The sequence below is a fragment of the Leucoraja erinacea genome, chromosome 8 (genome assembly GCF_028641065.1).
Source record: "Leucoraja erinacea ecotype New England chromosome 8, Leri_hhj_1, whole genome shotgun sequence".
Classification (NCBI taxonomy): domain Eukaryota; kingdom Metazoa; phylum Chordata; class Chondrichthyes; order Rajiformes; family Rajidae; genus Leucoraja; species Leucoraja erinaceus.
This window is the reverse complement of record NC_073384.1, coordinates 71,141,343-71,157,749: the sequence shown is the minus strand read 5'-3', so window position 1 is coordinate 71,157,749 and position 16,407 is coordinate 71,141,343. Positions and strand designations below refer to the sequence as shown.

The following is a 16,407-nucleotide window of genomic DNA, read 5'->3' as shown; positions in this document are numbered from 1 at the left end:
GATCCCCTCTCAGCCTTCTAAATTCCAGAGTATACAAGCCCAGTCGCTCCATTCTATCAACATATGACAATCCCGCCATCCCAGGAATTAACCTCGTGAACCTTCGCTGCACTCCCTCAATAGCAAGAATGTTCTTCCTCAAACTTGCAGACCAAAACTGCACACAATACTCCAGGTGTGGGTCTCACTAGGGCCCTGTACAATTGCAGAAGGACCTCTTTGCTCCTATACTCAATTCCTCGTGTTATGAAGGCCAACATGCCATTAGCTTTCTTCACTGCTCGCTGTACCAGCATGTTTACTTTCAGTGACTGATGTACAAGGACCCCTAGATCTCTTTATACTCCCCCTTTTCCCAACTTGACAGCATTCAGATAATAATCTGCCTTCCTGTTTTTGCCACCAAAGTGGATAACCTCACATTTATCCACATTAAACTGCATCCACATTAAACTGCAAACCTGTCCTATCCATGTGACCCACCTGACTCAGCCCTGCATTACATACCACCCCTTGCCAATCTAGTTTAAACCCACCCGGGTAGCACGAGCAAACCTGCCTAGTTTCAAATAAGGATAAAAAGAGCAAACTTTCAAATGAATTCACATTTCTGGAATGTCGATAAAAGGGAGCCAGCCAGGAAAACATTGGAATTGTCAAGTCCAGAGGTAATAAGTATTCGGACTGAGGCCAGTCCAAATAATGTAATCAGAAACAGAACTGTAGTGACAAAATAGAACTAATTGTTTTTGTCAGAGTTGCCATCACTCAGCTCATTTGAAACAAACTAACATGAATCAATCCAAAACTATTGAAAAAACACATACAATTTTTGCCACCATTCTTCATTGTATGAAAAAAAACTGCCCTGTAATTTGCAACATTTCATTGTGATACATTTTGTCTGCATATTTGAAGTATAATTACTTGGTTCAAAGTCTGTCATGCATGCAGAAATACAAATTGGTGTAAAATGCGATTAATGGGGCGTGTTAGATTTCTGACAATGACCCGGTAAGATTTCTGAACCCTCGTTATAACAAACCATAGGGTGGGAGAATGGTCCGCGTTATTGCCGACTGTCTGTTACAACCAAATACGTTCTTATTGTTGTTTGTAGTTGAAACAGAGAACTGCAGATGATAATTAATATACGAAAGGACACAAATTGCTGGAGGAACTCAGCCGGTCAGGCACCATCGCTGGAGAGAACATGGGTACATACCTTTAATTGTTTGCTCTATAAAACCCTGGGGGGTGGTGATATTGGGACCCTTCTCAGACTGATATTCAGTCGGCCAAGTTAGTAGAACCAGCGGCCTTATATTCTCACGCACGATGTTGTTGCGGCTCAGTTTGGAACTGGGACAGCAACTCGGGTCACCAATGGGGCTCCCTCCCTATAACTGCTGCCGCTCGAAGTTGGATTAACTCAAAGTTATGACCAGGGGGGTTTCATACTCGGAAATTAGCATCTTGTGATTCAGTCGGCCAAGTTAGAGCGATACAGTGTGGAAACAGGCCCTTCAGCTCAACTTGCTTGAGTTACTCCAGAACTTTGTGTCGGTTCACCTTAAATCTAGGCGCCAATGCTGCGGGTCTGCACCAGCGAACCTTTCTTCACCATTCACGCAGCTGTTGTTGCGGCTCATGTTGTAGCCACTGGTGACAGCACTGCCTGGGACAGGAAGCACTCGGGTCACCATGGGGCTCCCTCCCCTCTCACCTGCTGCCGCTTCTAAGGTGGAGAATGTCAGCCACTCCGGAGGAGGCGGTGATGGGGTTGGGTGAGGGGAGGGGGGGGAGAGAGAAGGGAACAGAGGCCGAGTGGACAGAGGAAGCAGCGGTGACGGTCAAGTGGATAGCAGGCAAAGCCACTGCTGACAGCAAGAAGCGGCAGCTGGTACGAGGCAAGGGAGCTCCATGGAGACAGATTCCTGGTGGGTGCGGCCTGAAGACAGTGCTGTCACCAGAAGCTACAACGCGAGCCGCCACAACCGCCAGGTCTACTGGACCATGCGATGGGTTCAGAGGGGCTCCCCGATGCACCGTGCAAGTCGGGAGTGGTGTCGAAAGCCGGGAGTGTAAGCGGCCAGAGAGAAAGGCAGGAGCCAGGGTGGTATTGACAGGTCCTTCCGCCATACGGGGTCCACTAAAACAAGGGCTTACTGTACTTCAAATACTCCACAAGCTAACACGTTCAGAAGTTTAAGAATAAGGGGTAGGACATTTAGCACTAAGATAATAATAATAATAATAATAATAATAACTTTATTTGTTAAGCACCTTAAAAAAAACAACCAAAGCTGACCAAAGTGCTGTACAGAAAAAAGAAAACAAGCAAGACATCATAAAACAGGCAGAACAACAGAATATACAACTAACACGAGGCGCATAAATTACATACGAAAATCCAAACAATAAATTAAAATACATAAAACACGAGTACGAAAGCAAACCTTTTCACCAACAGAGAGCTGTGGCCACGGAGAATCTGTGGAACTTCAGCTAGCAAAAACTTTTCACCCAGAAGGAATTTGTGGAATTCTCTGCCTCAGGCCAATTCACTGGATGTTTTCAGTTAGATTTTGAGAGATTTAGCTTTTAGTGCTAAAGGAATCAAGAGATATGGGGGAAAAAGCAGGAATGGGGTACTGATTTTGGATGATCAGCTATGATCATAGTGAATGGCGGTGCTGGCTCGAAGGGCCGAATAGCCTACTCCTGCACCTATTTTTCTATGTTTCTAAAAGGCCTGTCCCACTTTCACGACCTAATTCACGACCATTTTTACTCGTGGCCATATTTCATCATGCTAGAAAAACGCCCCGATGCCACGGGTATCTACGATTAGCATCACGGCCTGCTACGACCTACCTACGACCTTGTGACAACCATGCTGCGAGTATGAGTCAAGTGCAAACTCGGCAGAGGGCGTGAATTAGGTCGTGAAAGTGGGACAGGCCCTTTAGAATGACTTCAATCGCTCCAATTTCTGCAGAATCAGTTAACTGGAGATTATTTAACTATTTTAAAGCAAAGACTGGATGAATCAGAGTGGTTCTATTAAAATAGCTCTTGACAAGTCTGGTAAGCGTTGTCTGGTAAAAGTGTGATTATTTGCTTATTCCTGTTTTCTACAATTAATGGATGAGCAGATTCCGCAACTTACCAGTGGCACTCCGGTCTCGGGGCATTGGCTGCCTCTCTCTGACTTGGCCTTCTGCCGTCACCATCAGAAAATGCAATTCCCCTGGCTCTGGAACACATGTCTTACATCAGTGAATTATCCCAACTTCTGGAAGTTAAGTCAGACTTAACAGCCACATTATTTAAATTAAAATGCAAATAAAGCTGATAGATCTGTGGAATTCTAAATCATATCTGGCTGGCTGTTCTAATTCACATAACATAGATGCCAGTGACATACTTACTAATGTCCTCCACAACACAAGAATCGGTATCTTTCCCCACTTTGATGAAGTTGATGTTTTCCAGTGTTTTACCATAACCAATTTTGTAATAATTCACAGGCCCCTTGGATACATCCTGTGGTAGCTCCCAGAGGATTTTCAGTCCCTTTTCATGAGGCAAAACCTTTACATTCTTCAACCTCAAGGTGGAACCAACTGTTGAGATAAGAACAAAAATATCTGTTAGTTTTCAAGCACAAAATCGTGCCAAAATATTTTGATTGGTTGCAAATCTGTATCAGAAATAAATGATTCCTGATTTGTGTTTTTAAGAAATGCTGGAAAAATCGAAGGTAGACAAAAATGCGATAGAGAAACTCAGCGGGTGAGGCGGCATCTATGGAGAGAAGGAATAGGTGACGTTTCGGGTCGAGACCCTTCTTCAGACTGACGTGGGGATGGGGGGGGGGGGGGGGGAGAAGAGAGGCGGAGACAGTGGGCCGTGTGAGTTTAGAGTCGGAGGGAAGGTGGAATCACAAAGGGGGGCAGTGAGAGTGGAGGCTGTTAAACTGTCTTCGGAGAGAGGAGGAGAAGGCATACCTTGAGGAGATTTCACATTTAAGAAAGAACTGCAGATGTTGGAAAAATCGAAGGTAGACAAAAACACTCCCCTGCGAAATCTCCTCAAGGTATGCCTCCATTGAAGAAGTTCTCCTCCTCTCTGGTCATAAGGAATAGGAATAGAAACGTCACCTATCTCTTTGCTCCATAGATGCTGCCTCACCCGCTGAGTTTCTCCAGCATTTTTGTCTACCCCCAATTTGTATTTGGTCAGCAGCTAAAGAGCCTAACTTTGAGAAAGTTTGCATCAAAATAATCTCATGCAACTTGTATTACCATGCAGAATACCATGGCAATTACGATATCCAGGACTTTATCCTTGATTAATTTGGGCGACAGAGGTTATGGGGAGAAGGCAGGAGAATGGGGTGAGGAGGGAGAGATAGATCAGCTATGATTGAATGGCAGAGTAGATTTGATGGGCCGAGTGGCCTAATTCTACTCCTATTCCTTATGACCTTCATGCCATTGTACAATTTGCTGGCCCAAGTCAATGGCAAACTGGCATCCAAGCGGGAGGTGGAGGAGCTGGCGGGTGAAGCATGAGAGATAGCAACAAATACAAAGCAATCTGGAAGATACAGGTGTCCATTTCCAAATCAAAGATGTACTTCCTCATAAGTTTAAGTTTCAACCTTAATATACGTAATGAACTTCATCAGGCAGGATTAAGGCAACCCAGATAATTTGATTCCACAATGTTTAGTTAAAAATCCAAGGACAGATTGGAATAATGCCCAAACCAACTCTGGGTGTAGTGAAGGCCTGATGCAATGCCACCTAAACTTGGTACAATTAAAAGGTAAAGCCCCTGTCCCACTTAGGAGACCTAAACAGCAACCTCTGGTGACCTTGCCCGCCACCCAAGGTTTCCATGAGGTCACCGGAGGTTTTGGTCACTCTCCCTAATGGTCGAAAGCAATTTTTTCATCATGATTAAAACCGGCCTCGACTAAAAATAGGTTGCCGTTTTAAAAATCGATAATTTTTTAGTCGCCGGTCTAGTCGAAGCCGGTTTTCTTCATAGTCGAGGAAGGTTTTCAACATATTTGTGGGAGGTGGTAGGAGGTTGCAGGTCACCTCAACCTTGATTTTTTTTGGGGTGGCGGGCAAGGTCACCAGAGGTTGCTGTTTAGGTCTCCTAAGTGGGACAGGGGCTCAACAGCACAAATCAAGCTTGTTTTATCCTGGTAGGCAGGTATTGCTAGAACAATGGAGATGTAGCTGAACAAAAGCATGGCAAGAGATGGTCCCAGAGGTGACAAGGTATTTAGCAATTTTCTCCAATTTTATCCATCTTACACATTTCCATCTCTTTCTTTGCTGATGAACGTAATGGACTACATTGACTTGGACGAACCAGACCATGTGTATGGCGTAGATAGCTGGTTGCAATACTTTACTGTCAAGAGAATGGAAGTAGGCAATGTGATTGTAACTTGCTAGGAGACTAAAGTGGGAGGAAGCGTAGATTGTCATCAGGATCATGGGCAACTGGGAAAGTGGGTTAAAGAACAGTTAACAGAGTGCAATGCAGAGAAGTGCGAGGTGTTGCATTCTGAGAAGTCAAACCAGGTCAGGACCTTCAATGAATTGCACTACTCTGGGTATGCTATAGAGCAGGGATCTATGAATACAAATACATTGGTCCTTGAAAGTGGTATTATAGGTAGATAGGGTGATATAGGTGGCTTTTGGTACTTTGGCCAGGGTATTGAATTTCAAAGTTGGGATATTATGTTAAAACCCACCCATACTGAAGCAACGACCAACAAAGCACACCAACGTCTCTACTTCCTTAGAAGAGTTAGGAAGTTTGCCATGTTCCCAACTCTCACCAACTTCTACAGATGCACTTCTACATACCCCCCCCCCCCCCCCCCCCCTCCCCCCTGCAGGAGCTATACATCAGAAGGTGCAGATCCAGAGCCGGTAATATTATGGGGGACCCCTACCACCCCAGCAATGGACTGTCCCATCTGCTACAGTCAGGCAAATGCCTCCGCTGTCATGCTGTGAAAACAGAGTGGATGAGACAGAGTTTCTTCCCACAGGCCGTCAGGACTGTAAACTCTTATCTCACCAGGGACTAAGTTACTGTTGCGTTGTGTCTTTTTAAAATTGCTTTTTTTCGAACATGTAAATACTGATTCTGGTCTATTCTGTTCTGTAGTTTTTGCACAATCCGCAGGCATTGCCACTTTCATTGCACTGCACATCTTGTATGTGTATGTGACAAATAAACTTGACTTGACTGGATAGAAAGCATTTTATCAGGATGCATCACAGCTTGGTTTGGGAACATCTCCATCCAAGACCGCAAGAAATTGCAGAGAATTGTGGGAGCAGCCCAGACTGTCACACAAACCAACCTCCCTTCCATTGACTCCATTTACACCTCACGCTGCCTCGGCAAGGCCAGCAGCATAATCACGGACAAGTCGCACGCTAGCCACTCCCTCTTCTCCCATAAAGCAAAACGTATAGAAGTGTGAAAACTTCTGTACGATCCGAAATGCCACCTGTTCCTTCTCTCCATAGATGCTGCCTCAGCCGCCGAGTTCCTCCAGCTTCAGGGACAGTTTCTTCCCAGCTGTTATCAGGCAACTGAATCATCCTGCCACAACCAGAGAGCAGTGCTGAACTACTATCTACCTCATTGGCGACCCTTGGACTATCCTTGATCGGAATTTACTGGCTTTACCTTGCACTAAACGTTATTCTCTTATCATGTATCTATACACTGTAAATGGATTGATTGTAATCATGGATTATCTATCCGCTGACTGGATAGCACATAACAAAAGCTATTCTCTGTACAAATACAAATAGCCTTTATTGTCATTCAAACAGACAGAGTTTTGAACGAAATTTCGTTCCCTGCAGTCATAACAATAAAATAAACATAACATAGTTAGTACAGTATCACACAAACATCCATCACAGTGAACCTCCAAACACCTCCTCACTGTGATGGAAGGCAAAAGTCTTATCTCTTCCCTGTTTCTTTATTCTTCTCCCGCGTCGAGGCGATCGAGGCTCTTGATGTTAAAGCCCCCGGCGGGCGTTGGTAAGTCCCGTGGCCGATTAAGCTGCACCGGGCGATGGAAGGCCCTGCTCCGGGCCGATTCAAACCCCTCGATTCGGGACAGGTGAAGTTGCCGTGGCGGGAGCTCCTGGAAAATCGGTCTCCCACCAGGGACCTGCAAGCTCCCGATTTTACCTTCCACAGGGCCTGCGGCCGAGGCCTCCAAAGCTCCGCAGTCGGGTCGCCGCCGCCGCCGCGCCACCTCAGCCTCCGTGCCAGCCAGCTCCGCGATGGTGAGGCCTCCGAGGCTCCACGATGTTAGGCCCCAGCAAACGGAGACACGGCAAGGAAAACGTCGTCTCCGTTCAGGAAGAGATTAAATAGGGTCTCCAAACTAAACTAAAGATGTACCGAGAGTTGGGAATCTGTCCACCTTCAGCTCCTCGGAGGGAGGGGATGGTGTGGCCGTGAGAGAGCGATTCGGAATGAGCTTACTCCATTTGGCTGGGATCGCTCATTGTATCCGAGCCCTGGGATCTTGAGCCGGCTCTCGGCATTGCCATCTATAACCTGCCACGGTGCAGGGAAATGTTTTATATAGACTGCTCTCGCACGCTCTCTTCTTCCTCGCCCTCATCTGCCATCCAGACACTCCCTGGCAATCTGTCTCACCATCCGGTAGCGAGCGGGGTCCCGCGTGGCAGTTCCTGTACACGGGAGTACGTGTCCCACCCTTCTGAACTTTGGGCACCTGGGGCGGAGGGGTGTGGGTTGTTCGAGGGATCTTTGATCACTCTGTAGCTGAGCCTGGCCAAGCTGGCCAAGCATGGGTCGTGGCAGCCGGCAGCTGAGGGCTGTACCCAGGCCAACTGCCTGCCTGCCCACCCACCCCGCTTTTGAGCTTATATGTCCAGAGGTCACTGAATAAGGAGCTCGTGGTGTCCTTGGGCACGTTGGCAGCTTACTGGGACCACTGAGCACCACAGAGACTCCAGTGCTACTTGCATGAAAGTAACAACATTTTAGTTGGATACCTCTTTATTTTATATTGACAACCCCTTAGATTATTATTTTAATTGTGATTAGTACCTGTAAATAAACTTACCTTTGCAAAAATGTGCAGTTTCATCAATGCTGACTGGTTAGCATGCAACAAAAGCTTTTTGTGACAATATACTAAACTCAAACTGAAAGACTTGTCAAGCTCGGAGGCTCCAGCCGCAGGTCCGGTGGACGGTGACATTGGGAGCTCGCGGGTCCCTGTTGGGAGACCGCTTTCCGGAGCTCCCGCAACGGCAACTTCTCCCGCCCGAGTTGCGGGGTTGAGGGAGACCCGGAACAGGGCTTTGCATCGCCCAGCGTGGCTTTAACGGCCGTGGGACTTACCATCGCCCGCCGGGGGCTTTAACATCGGGAGAAGAATGGAACACAGGGGAGAGACAAGACTTTGCTTTCCATCACAGTGACGAGGAGATTCACTGTGATGGATGTTTGTGTAAATTGTGTTGGTTGTGTGTCTTGGTTCTTTTCTTGTTGTATGACTGCAGAAACCAAATTTCGTTTGAACTTCTTTTGAGGTTCAAATGACAATAGATTTGTATTGTATTGTATTGATGTGCCAACGTTTGTACTCGGTACCCTTCCCAATGAAACCAAGCCGCCAAGTGGCCTCTTCACCACACGATCCTTCCGGCACACCACTTACTGGTAATCACGCACCAGTACTCCAAGATCTCATTGTCCTATAGACTAATTTTGCTCCGTTTGATTATAGTATTTGTCGCAATTTGTCATCTGTCTCCTCCCTGCTCTGGAGGCCTGCACCTTGCCAAATTAGTTTAAACTCTCCTGTGTGGCACCAGCTAATCTCTCCCCCAGGATATTGCTCCCCCTCCAGTTCAGGTGCAAAAACCTGAATCCCTGCCCCTCAGACACGTATTCATCTGGTTTATCATTCCATTCCTGGCCTCACTACCACTTGCCACTAAAGCAACCCAAATATTACTCCCCTCGAGGCCTTGCTTTTTATCTCATCCCCATCTCCTTACATTCACTCTGCAGGACCTCATTCCTTTCCCTACCAACGCCATTGCTACCAAAGGGCAGACTCATGGCTGCTCACCGTCCCCTTTGAGAATGTTCTGCAGCCATTCTGAAACATCCTTGACCCTGGCAATACGCCAGCTTGGAGCCACAGAATCTCCTGCCCATCCCACAAGCTATCAAGTCTTCTAGCACCATAGCCCTATCTGACCGCACTGTGCTCTACACTGCCTCAGAGTCAGAAACCTGGCAGCTGCAGCCTTCTTCTCCATGGTCATCCCCCCCAACAGTATCCAATGGAAAAACCTGGAGACTTTATAATGTTATAAATGCAGACTCTGCAACCATAAGAAACATCTTATTTTGATGATGTGTGTGCGCTGTTGTATTCATCACGCAACAAATTTCTAAAGTCCGCATAGATAAATAAGACCCTCTGCAGGCGCCCAAGGACTCCACGATGCCATTCAGCGCCGCCCGCGTTGGAAGCTCTCCGCACCAGAGCTCCACGATGTTGGAGCAACGGCCCAACGCTCATAATATATCGACTCAGTAAGCCACCCGCTAGTGAGTAGTTTGCAGAAACAAGGAACAGCAGATGGTGGTTTACAAGAAAAAACACCAAGTGATGAAGTAACAAGGCAGCAGATTATTAGCTCAATGGGGCTAGGTTGGGTAAGGGGGAGGTGCAACAAGACCTGGGCGTCCTTGTACACCGGTCACTGAAAGTTGGCGTGCAGGTACAGCAGGCAGTGAAGGAAGCTAATGGAATGTTGGCCTTCATAACAAGAGGATTTCAGTATAGGAGTAGAGAGGTTCTTCTGCAGTTGTATAGGGCTCTGGTAAGACCACATCTGAAATATTGCGTACAGTTAATTAATAACCAGGCAGGCACGGGTTATTGATTGGGGACGATCAGCCATGATCGCAACGAATGGCGGTGCTGGTTCGAAGGGCCGAATGGCCTCCTCCTGCAACTATTTTCTATGTTTCTATGTTTCTATGTAACTCAGTGGACCAATCAGCCTCTCTAGAAAACATGGATTTGTGACCTTTCGGGTCAGGATTCTTCATCAGACGGATTACTGGGGGTGGGGGGGGGAGGCTGGTTGATAGAGGGCAAGGGTTTTATTTGTTATGTGTATGTTGGACAAAGGCCCGAGATGATAAGACAGAAGGTAGGAGACAAAAGAGAAAAGGGGGCAGGGAGATGATGGGGTTGGAGGAAAAGGGAGCAAGGGTGGGTGGAGGATTTCATAGTTACCTAAAATGGGAGAAGTCAATGTTCATACAGTTGGGATGTCGGACACCCAAGCGGTAGACGAGGTGCTTTTCCTCCAGTTTGCTTGTGGCCTCACTCTGGCAATGGTGGAGGCCCAGTACAGAAAGGTCAATATTGGAATGGGAAGTGTTTTAAAGTGCTTAACAGCCAGAAGATCCAGCAGGCCTTGGCAGACCAAGCACAAGTGGTCAGCGTAACGGTCGCCAAGTCTACGTTTGGTCTCGCCAATGTACAGGAGGCCACGTCGAGAACGCCGATTGTAATAGATGAGGTTAGATGAGATACATGTGATCCTCTGTCTCACCCGGAGGGACTGCTGGAGCAACTGGATGGAGGAGAGAAAGGAGGTATCGAAACACGTGTTAAATCCCTTGCAGTTGCAGGGAAAAGTACCTGGGGAGGGTGTGGTTTGGGTGGGAAGGGATGAGTGAAGCAGGAGTTGCGGACGGAGCGGTCTTTGGGGAAGGTGTGAAGGGGTGGGGAAGGGATGATCTGACTGGTGGTGGGATCCCGGTGGAGGTAACGGAAATGTCAGAGAATTATGTTTTCGAATGTGGTGAAAGGAAAGGATCAAAGTAGCTCTATCCTTGTTGCATCTCGGGAGGGGGGGGGGGGGGGGGGGGGGGAAATGGGGGGGGGGCTACAGGGAGGAGGTCCAGCACTTAGCAGCATGGTGCGCTGACAACAACCTGGCCCTTAACTCCAAGAAGACCAAGGAGCTCATTGTAGACTTCAGGAAGTCCAGGGGCGGCACGCACACCCCCATCCACATTAACGGGACGGAGGTGGAACGTGTTTCTAGCTTCAGGTTCCTGGGAGTCAACATCTCCGATGACCTCTCATGGACCCACAATACCTCAACTCTGATCAAGAAGGCTCATCAGCGTCTCTTCTTCCTGAGAAGACTGAAGAAGGTCCATCTGTCTCCTCAGATCCTGGTGAACTTCTACCGCTGCACCATCGAGAGCATCCTTACCAACTGTATCACAGTATGGTATGGCAACTGCTCTGTCTCCGACCGGAAGGCATTGCAGAGGGTGGTGAAAATTGCCCAACGCATCACCGGTTCCTCGCTCCCCTCCATTGAGTCTGTCCAAAGCAAGCGTTGTCTGCGGAGGGCGCTCAGCATCGCCAAGGACTGCTCTCACCCCAACCATGGACTGTTTACCCTCCTACCATCCGGGAGACGCTACAGGTCTCTCCGTTGCCGGACCAGCAGGTCCAGGAACAGCTTCTTCCCGGCGGCTGTCACTCTACTCAACAACGTACCTCGGTGACTGCCAATCACCCCCCCCCCCCCCCCGGACACTCCTCCCACAGGAAAAACCCTATGTCTGTATATATGCTAATGTAAATATTTATTCAAATCATATGCTATGTCGCTCTTCGAGGGAGATGCTAAATGCATTTCGTTGTCTCTGTACTATACACTGACAATGACAATTAAAGTTGAATCTGAATCTGAATCTGAGAGAGCACAACCATGGAATTCAAAGGATACATGGGTAAAGGATCCATCTATGACAGAGGGGAAAACGAGTTTTCTAAAGAACAAATTCATTTCCAAAGGTAGACACGAAATACTGGAGTAGCAGAGTGGGTCAGGCAGCATCTCTGGAGAGAAGGAATTTCGGGTCGAGACCCTTCTTCAGACTGATGTCAGGGGAGTGGATGGGACAGAGATAGAAGTAGTCGGAGACAGTAAGACTAGTAGGAGAACTGGGAAGTGGAAGGGGGTGGAGAGGGAAAGCAAGGGCTATCTATCTGAAGTTAGAGAAGTCAATATTCATGCCGCTGGGGTGTAAACTACCCAAGCGAAATATGAGGTGCTGTTCCTCAAATTTGTGCTGGGCCTCACTCTGACAATGGAGGAGGCCCAGGGCAGAAAGGTCAGATTGGGAATGGGTGGGGGAATTGAAGTGCTGAGCAACCAGGAGATCAGGTAGGTTAAGAGAAACTGAGCAGAGGTGTTCAGTGAAATGATCGTCGAGCCTGCGCTTGGTCTCGCCGATGTAGAGATGCTGGCACCTGGAACAGTGAAATAAATTTTACCGATGGCCTAGAATGGAAAGAGGTATCTTTGGAGCAGATGAGGGGGAAACCAAGAAATTGAGAGGATGGTATAGCGTCTTTGCCAGCGCATGGGTGGGTGAATGTGTGGTCCTGGTAATTGTGGGAGCCCCAGTCAGTCAATAGTCTGTGCCCTGTGATGGAGATAAGAGCGATCAAGAAAGGGGAGCGAGGGGTCAGAGATAGTTCAAGTGAATTTGAGGGCAGGGTGGAAGTTAGAAGCAAAGTTAGTGACATCAATGTTTTGAGGTGGTCATCAATGTAGCAGAGAAAGTTTGGGGGCGTTGCAAGTGTACATTTGGAATGGGGACTGTTCAACAAAACCAACAAAAAGGCAGGCATAGCTGGGCCCTAATGTGAGTGCCCATGGCTATACCCATAACTTGGAGGAAGTGAGAGGAAAAAAGAGAAGTTATTGAGGCCAAGGGCCAAATTCTGCATGGCGGAGAAGAGGAAATTGAGTAGGGGGCCTCTGTTCAAGGACAAACATGAGGGTCTTGAAACATTCCTGATAGGGGATGAAAGTGCAAATGAACCGAACGTCCGTAGTAATGATGAGGCGCTGGAGGCCTGGAAATTGAACGTTGTTGACGATTTGAAGGGCGCGTGAGCTGTTTCGGACGTAGGTCGGAAGGGACTGGAGAAGGGGGTATAGGATGGATGCAAGGTATTTGGAGATGTGTTCTGTGGGGCAGGAGCAGGCAGAAACAACGAGTCTGCCAGGGCATTCCCATTTGTGGATTTTGGGAAGGAGATAAGAGCAGGTAGTGCAGGGCTGGGGAACAACAAGGGTGGAGGTTGTAGAGGGGAGATGGCCAGACGTGATGAGATTGAAAACAGTCTGGGAGATAATGGGTTGGTGTCATTGTTAGTGGGCTTGGTCTGGGAGCGGCCAGGGGTGCGATGAGAGTCTGTAGGCCCGGCCATGCAGTGGTTGGAAAGGTTGTGAGGTCCAGAGTTGGCATCAGTGTCAATGGGCCAGGCCTGAGGATGGTGACGGTTGGTAGGCCCGGCTTGGGATGCCGTGAAGGTCTGTATTCCCGGCTCAGGATGCGGTGAAAGTTCCCATTCCCATCTTAGGAGCAGCTGAGAAAGACGAGCGGTCCATATCCCAGTCCAGGCCTGTGGGGCTGATCGTGGTTGGCCCATATTACACCCTGGAATAGTCTGTCAATTTTAGTTTCATAAAGAAAATGTTTGGCATCGCTGTCTTAATACACTCTTGAATCCTAATGGAGAAATAAAGAACTGCAGATGCTGACTTACCAAGAAAGACACAAAGTGCTGGAGTAATTCGGCAGGTCAGGCAGCATCTCTGGAGAAAATGGACAGCTGACATTTCAAGTCGAGATCCTTCTTCAGACTGTTGAAGAATCCTGAACCGAGACGTCACCTATCCATTTTTTCCAGAGATGCTGCCTGCCCTGCTAAGTTACTCCAGCATTTTGTGTAAGGTAATGGATTTTGTTGCAATAAATAACTACTTACGTGGTGATCTAATTTTAAACACATGCAGAACTGTGGAAGTCCACAGACCTCAGGCTCCAGGGAATGACAAAATGATTTGGGCAACAGGGACTTTGTGGATCATATTTACTTCAAAGGTATTTTATTGTTGTGTACCAATTAATGTACAGTGAAACTCGATTTACCATACAGCCATGCTAAAAAAAAAGCAACAAGACACATAACTACATAAAACTTAATATAAACATCCACCACAGTGGATTCCCCACAGTCCTCACTGTGATGGAAGGCAAAAAAGTCCAATCTCCTTCCCTCTTTATTCCCCCGTGATCGGGGTAGTCGAACCATCTGCAGTCAGGGTGATCGAAGCCCCCGCGTCGGGGCAGTCGAAACTCCCGCGGCTTGGAGCTCCCGAAGTTGGTCCCTCACCAAGGGACCGCGAGCTCCACGATGTTAAGTCCTCCAGGCTCCCGCAGTTGGAATTTCCCTACAAGAGGCCGCCAGCTCTTCGGTGTTAGGCCGCAGTGTGGACGGAGAATGGGAGAAAATCGAACAACACATAGAGCATGGAAAAAGCCCATTGAGTCTACACATGACCATCAAGCAGCCTCATGAGAAGACTAGATCGGGTAGATGCACAGAGTCTCTTGCCCCGATTAGAACCAGAGTACAAAGGTTCAAGGTGAATGGGAAAAGATTTAATAGGAATCTGAGGGGTAACTATTTCACACAAAGGGTGGTGGGTGTATGGAACGAGCTGCCAGAGGAGGTAGTTGAGGCAGGGACTATACCGACCTTTAAGAAACAGTTAGACAGGTACATGGATAGGACAGGTTTGGAGGGATATGGGCCCAACGCAGGCAGGTGGGACTGGTGTAGCTGGGACTACCTAGCTGGGACATGTTAGTCTGTCAGTGCAAGTTGGGTCGAAGGGCCTGTTTCCACACTGTATCCCTCTATAACACTATGCACCCATTTACACAAATCCCATTTAACTATCCAAACATTCCCATCGACTCCCACACATAACCCTAACTGCATCCCTGGCCGACGTTCTCTCTCCCCTAACCATTTTCAAATGAAATGTATTTAAAAAACGGAACATTCTGCCAGGCACAGAGTGCTGATGTTTCAAGAGAATAACTGATATTTACCCAGAGGGGATTCTAAGAGTTCATTGCACAGCTTTCATTTTCAACATTGGGTATGCTATATACACCCCTGCCATGGAGATGATGTCATGCACTCTTACTTTCAATTTATTGCACATTATTTTTTTGCTTCAGTTTGCATCTTTGCACTGTCCTGCACAAACCATTGTCGTTATTGACAAGGTAGAGGAGTAGAATTAGGCCCTTCGGCCCATTGAGTCCACTCCGCCATTCAATCATGGCTGATCTCTGCCTCCTAACCCCAGGTCCCTGCCTTCACCCCATAACGCTGTCGGCACCCGTTCTAATCAAGAATTTGGCTATCTCCCCCTTGTAAACATCCACTGACTTGGCCTCCACTGCCCTCTGTGGCAATGAGTCCCACAATGTTATGTTCATCATTAATGTATATATACTGTTTACTCTGAGCATGACACACAAACATGGTGTTTAATTGAGCCCTGGTGTAAACTAATCCGAACAAACTGATCTGAATCTCAATTATGAATTATAACCCTTAATCTATGGCACGTGTGGATTTGCAAGCCAAAAATGAAAATATGTGTTCTGTTGATACAGAGAATGAAGCCAAATCATATTCTGTCAAGAAATAAATGATACACCTTGAAAACAACAAGACATTTGTGATAATGCAACTCCATCTTGCTGTCATTTTATACTTTAGTCGTCTAGTGATGTGACCTCCGTTGCCGTGCTGTGAGAACGGAGAGGTTGAGAAGGAGTTTCTTCCCAGAGGTAATTAAGACTGTAAACTCCTATCTCACCAGGGACTAACTTTACTGCACCACTCTACTGCTTTTTTTTTAAATTGCGTTTTTTTCTCCCTTTTTCCTTCAGCCCACAATATTTAATATGTAAAAGAATATGTGATTCTGTTCCATTCTGTTTGTAGTTTTTTTTGCTTGTTTGTTTGTTTGTCTTTTTGCACAAAGTCCGCGAGCATTGCCATTTTTCATTTCACTGCACATCTCGTATGTGTATGTGACGAATAAACTTGACTTGACCGAACAAATAACAGGAGCAAAACTGATTTTCAAAGATATAATAGAATGCGTTTGATTTGCAAATGTCATGCTGTAGTTATGTGTTGCACATTTTAGTTAAATGGGATTAGGTTAGGCAAGGGGGAGGTGCAACGAGACCTGGGCGTCCTTGTACACCAGTCACTGAAAGTTGGCGTGCAGGTACAGCAGGCTGTGAAGAAAGCTAATGGAATGTTGGCCTTCGTAACAAGAGGATTTCAGTATAGGAGTAAAGAGGTTCTTCTGCAGTTGTATAGGGCTCTGGTAAACACCACATCTGGAGTATTGT

At 47.2% G+C, this 16,407-nt stretch overlaps 1 protein-coding gene across 2 annotated transcripts in view; it reads right to left on the bottom strand.

Annotated features, from left to right (window-relative positions):
- The window catches only part of fndc1 (fibronectin type III domain containing 1), a 202,318-nt gene that overhangs the window by 168,636 nt on the left and 17,275 nt on the right, over positions 1-16,407 (bottom strand). For both annotated transcript variants that reach the window (XM_055639966.1, XM_055639967.1), the window contains exons 2-3: positions 3,435-3,629; positions 3,173-3,259 (exon numbers count right to left, since the gene is read on the bottom strand). In XM_055639966.1, coding sequence (XP_055495941.1) covers positions 3,173-3,259; positions 3,435-3,629 — 282 coding nt within the window. The remainder of the gene's footprint in view (positions 1-3,172; positions 3,260-3,434; positions 3,630-16,407) is intronic.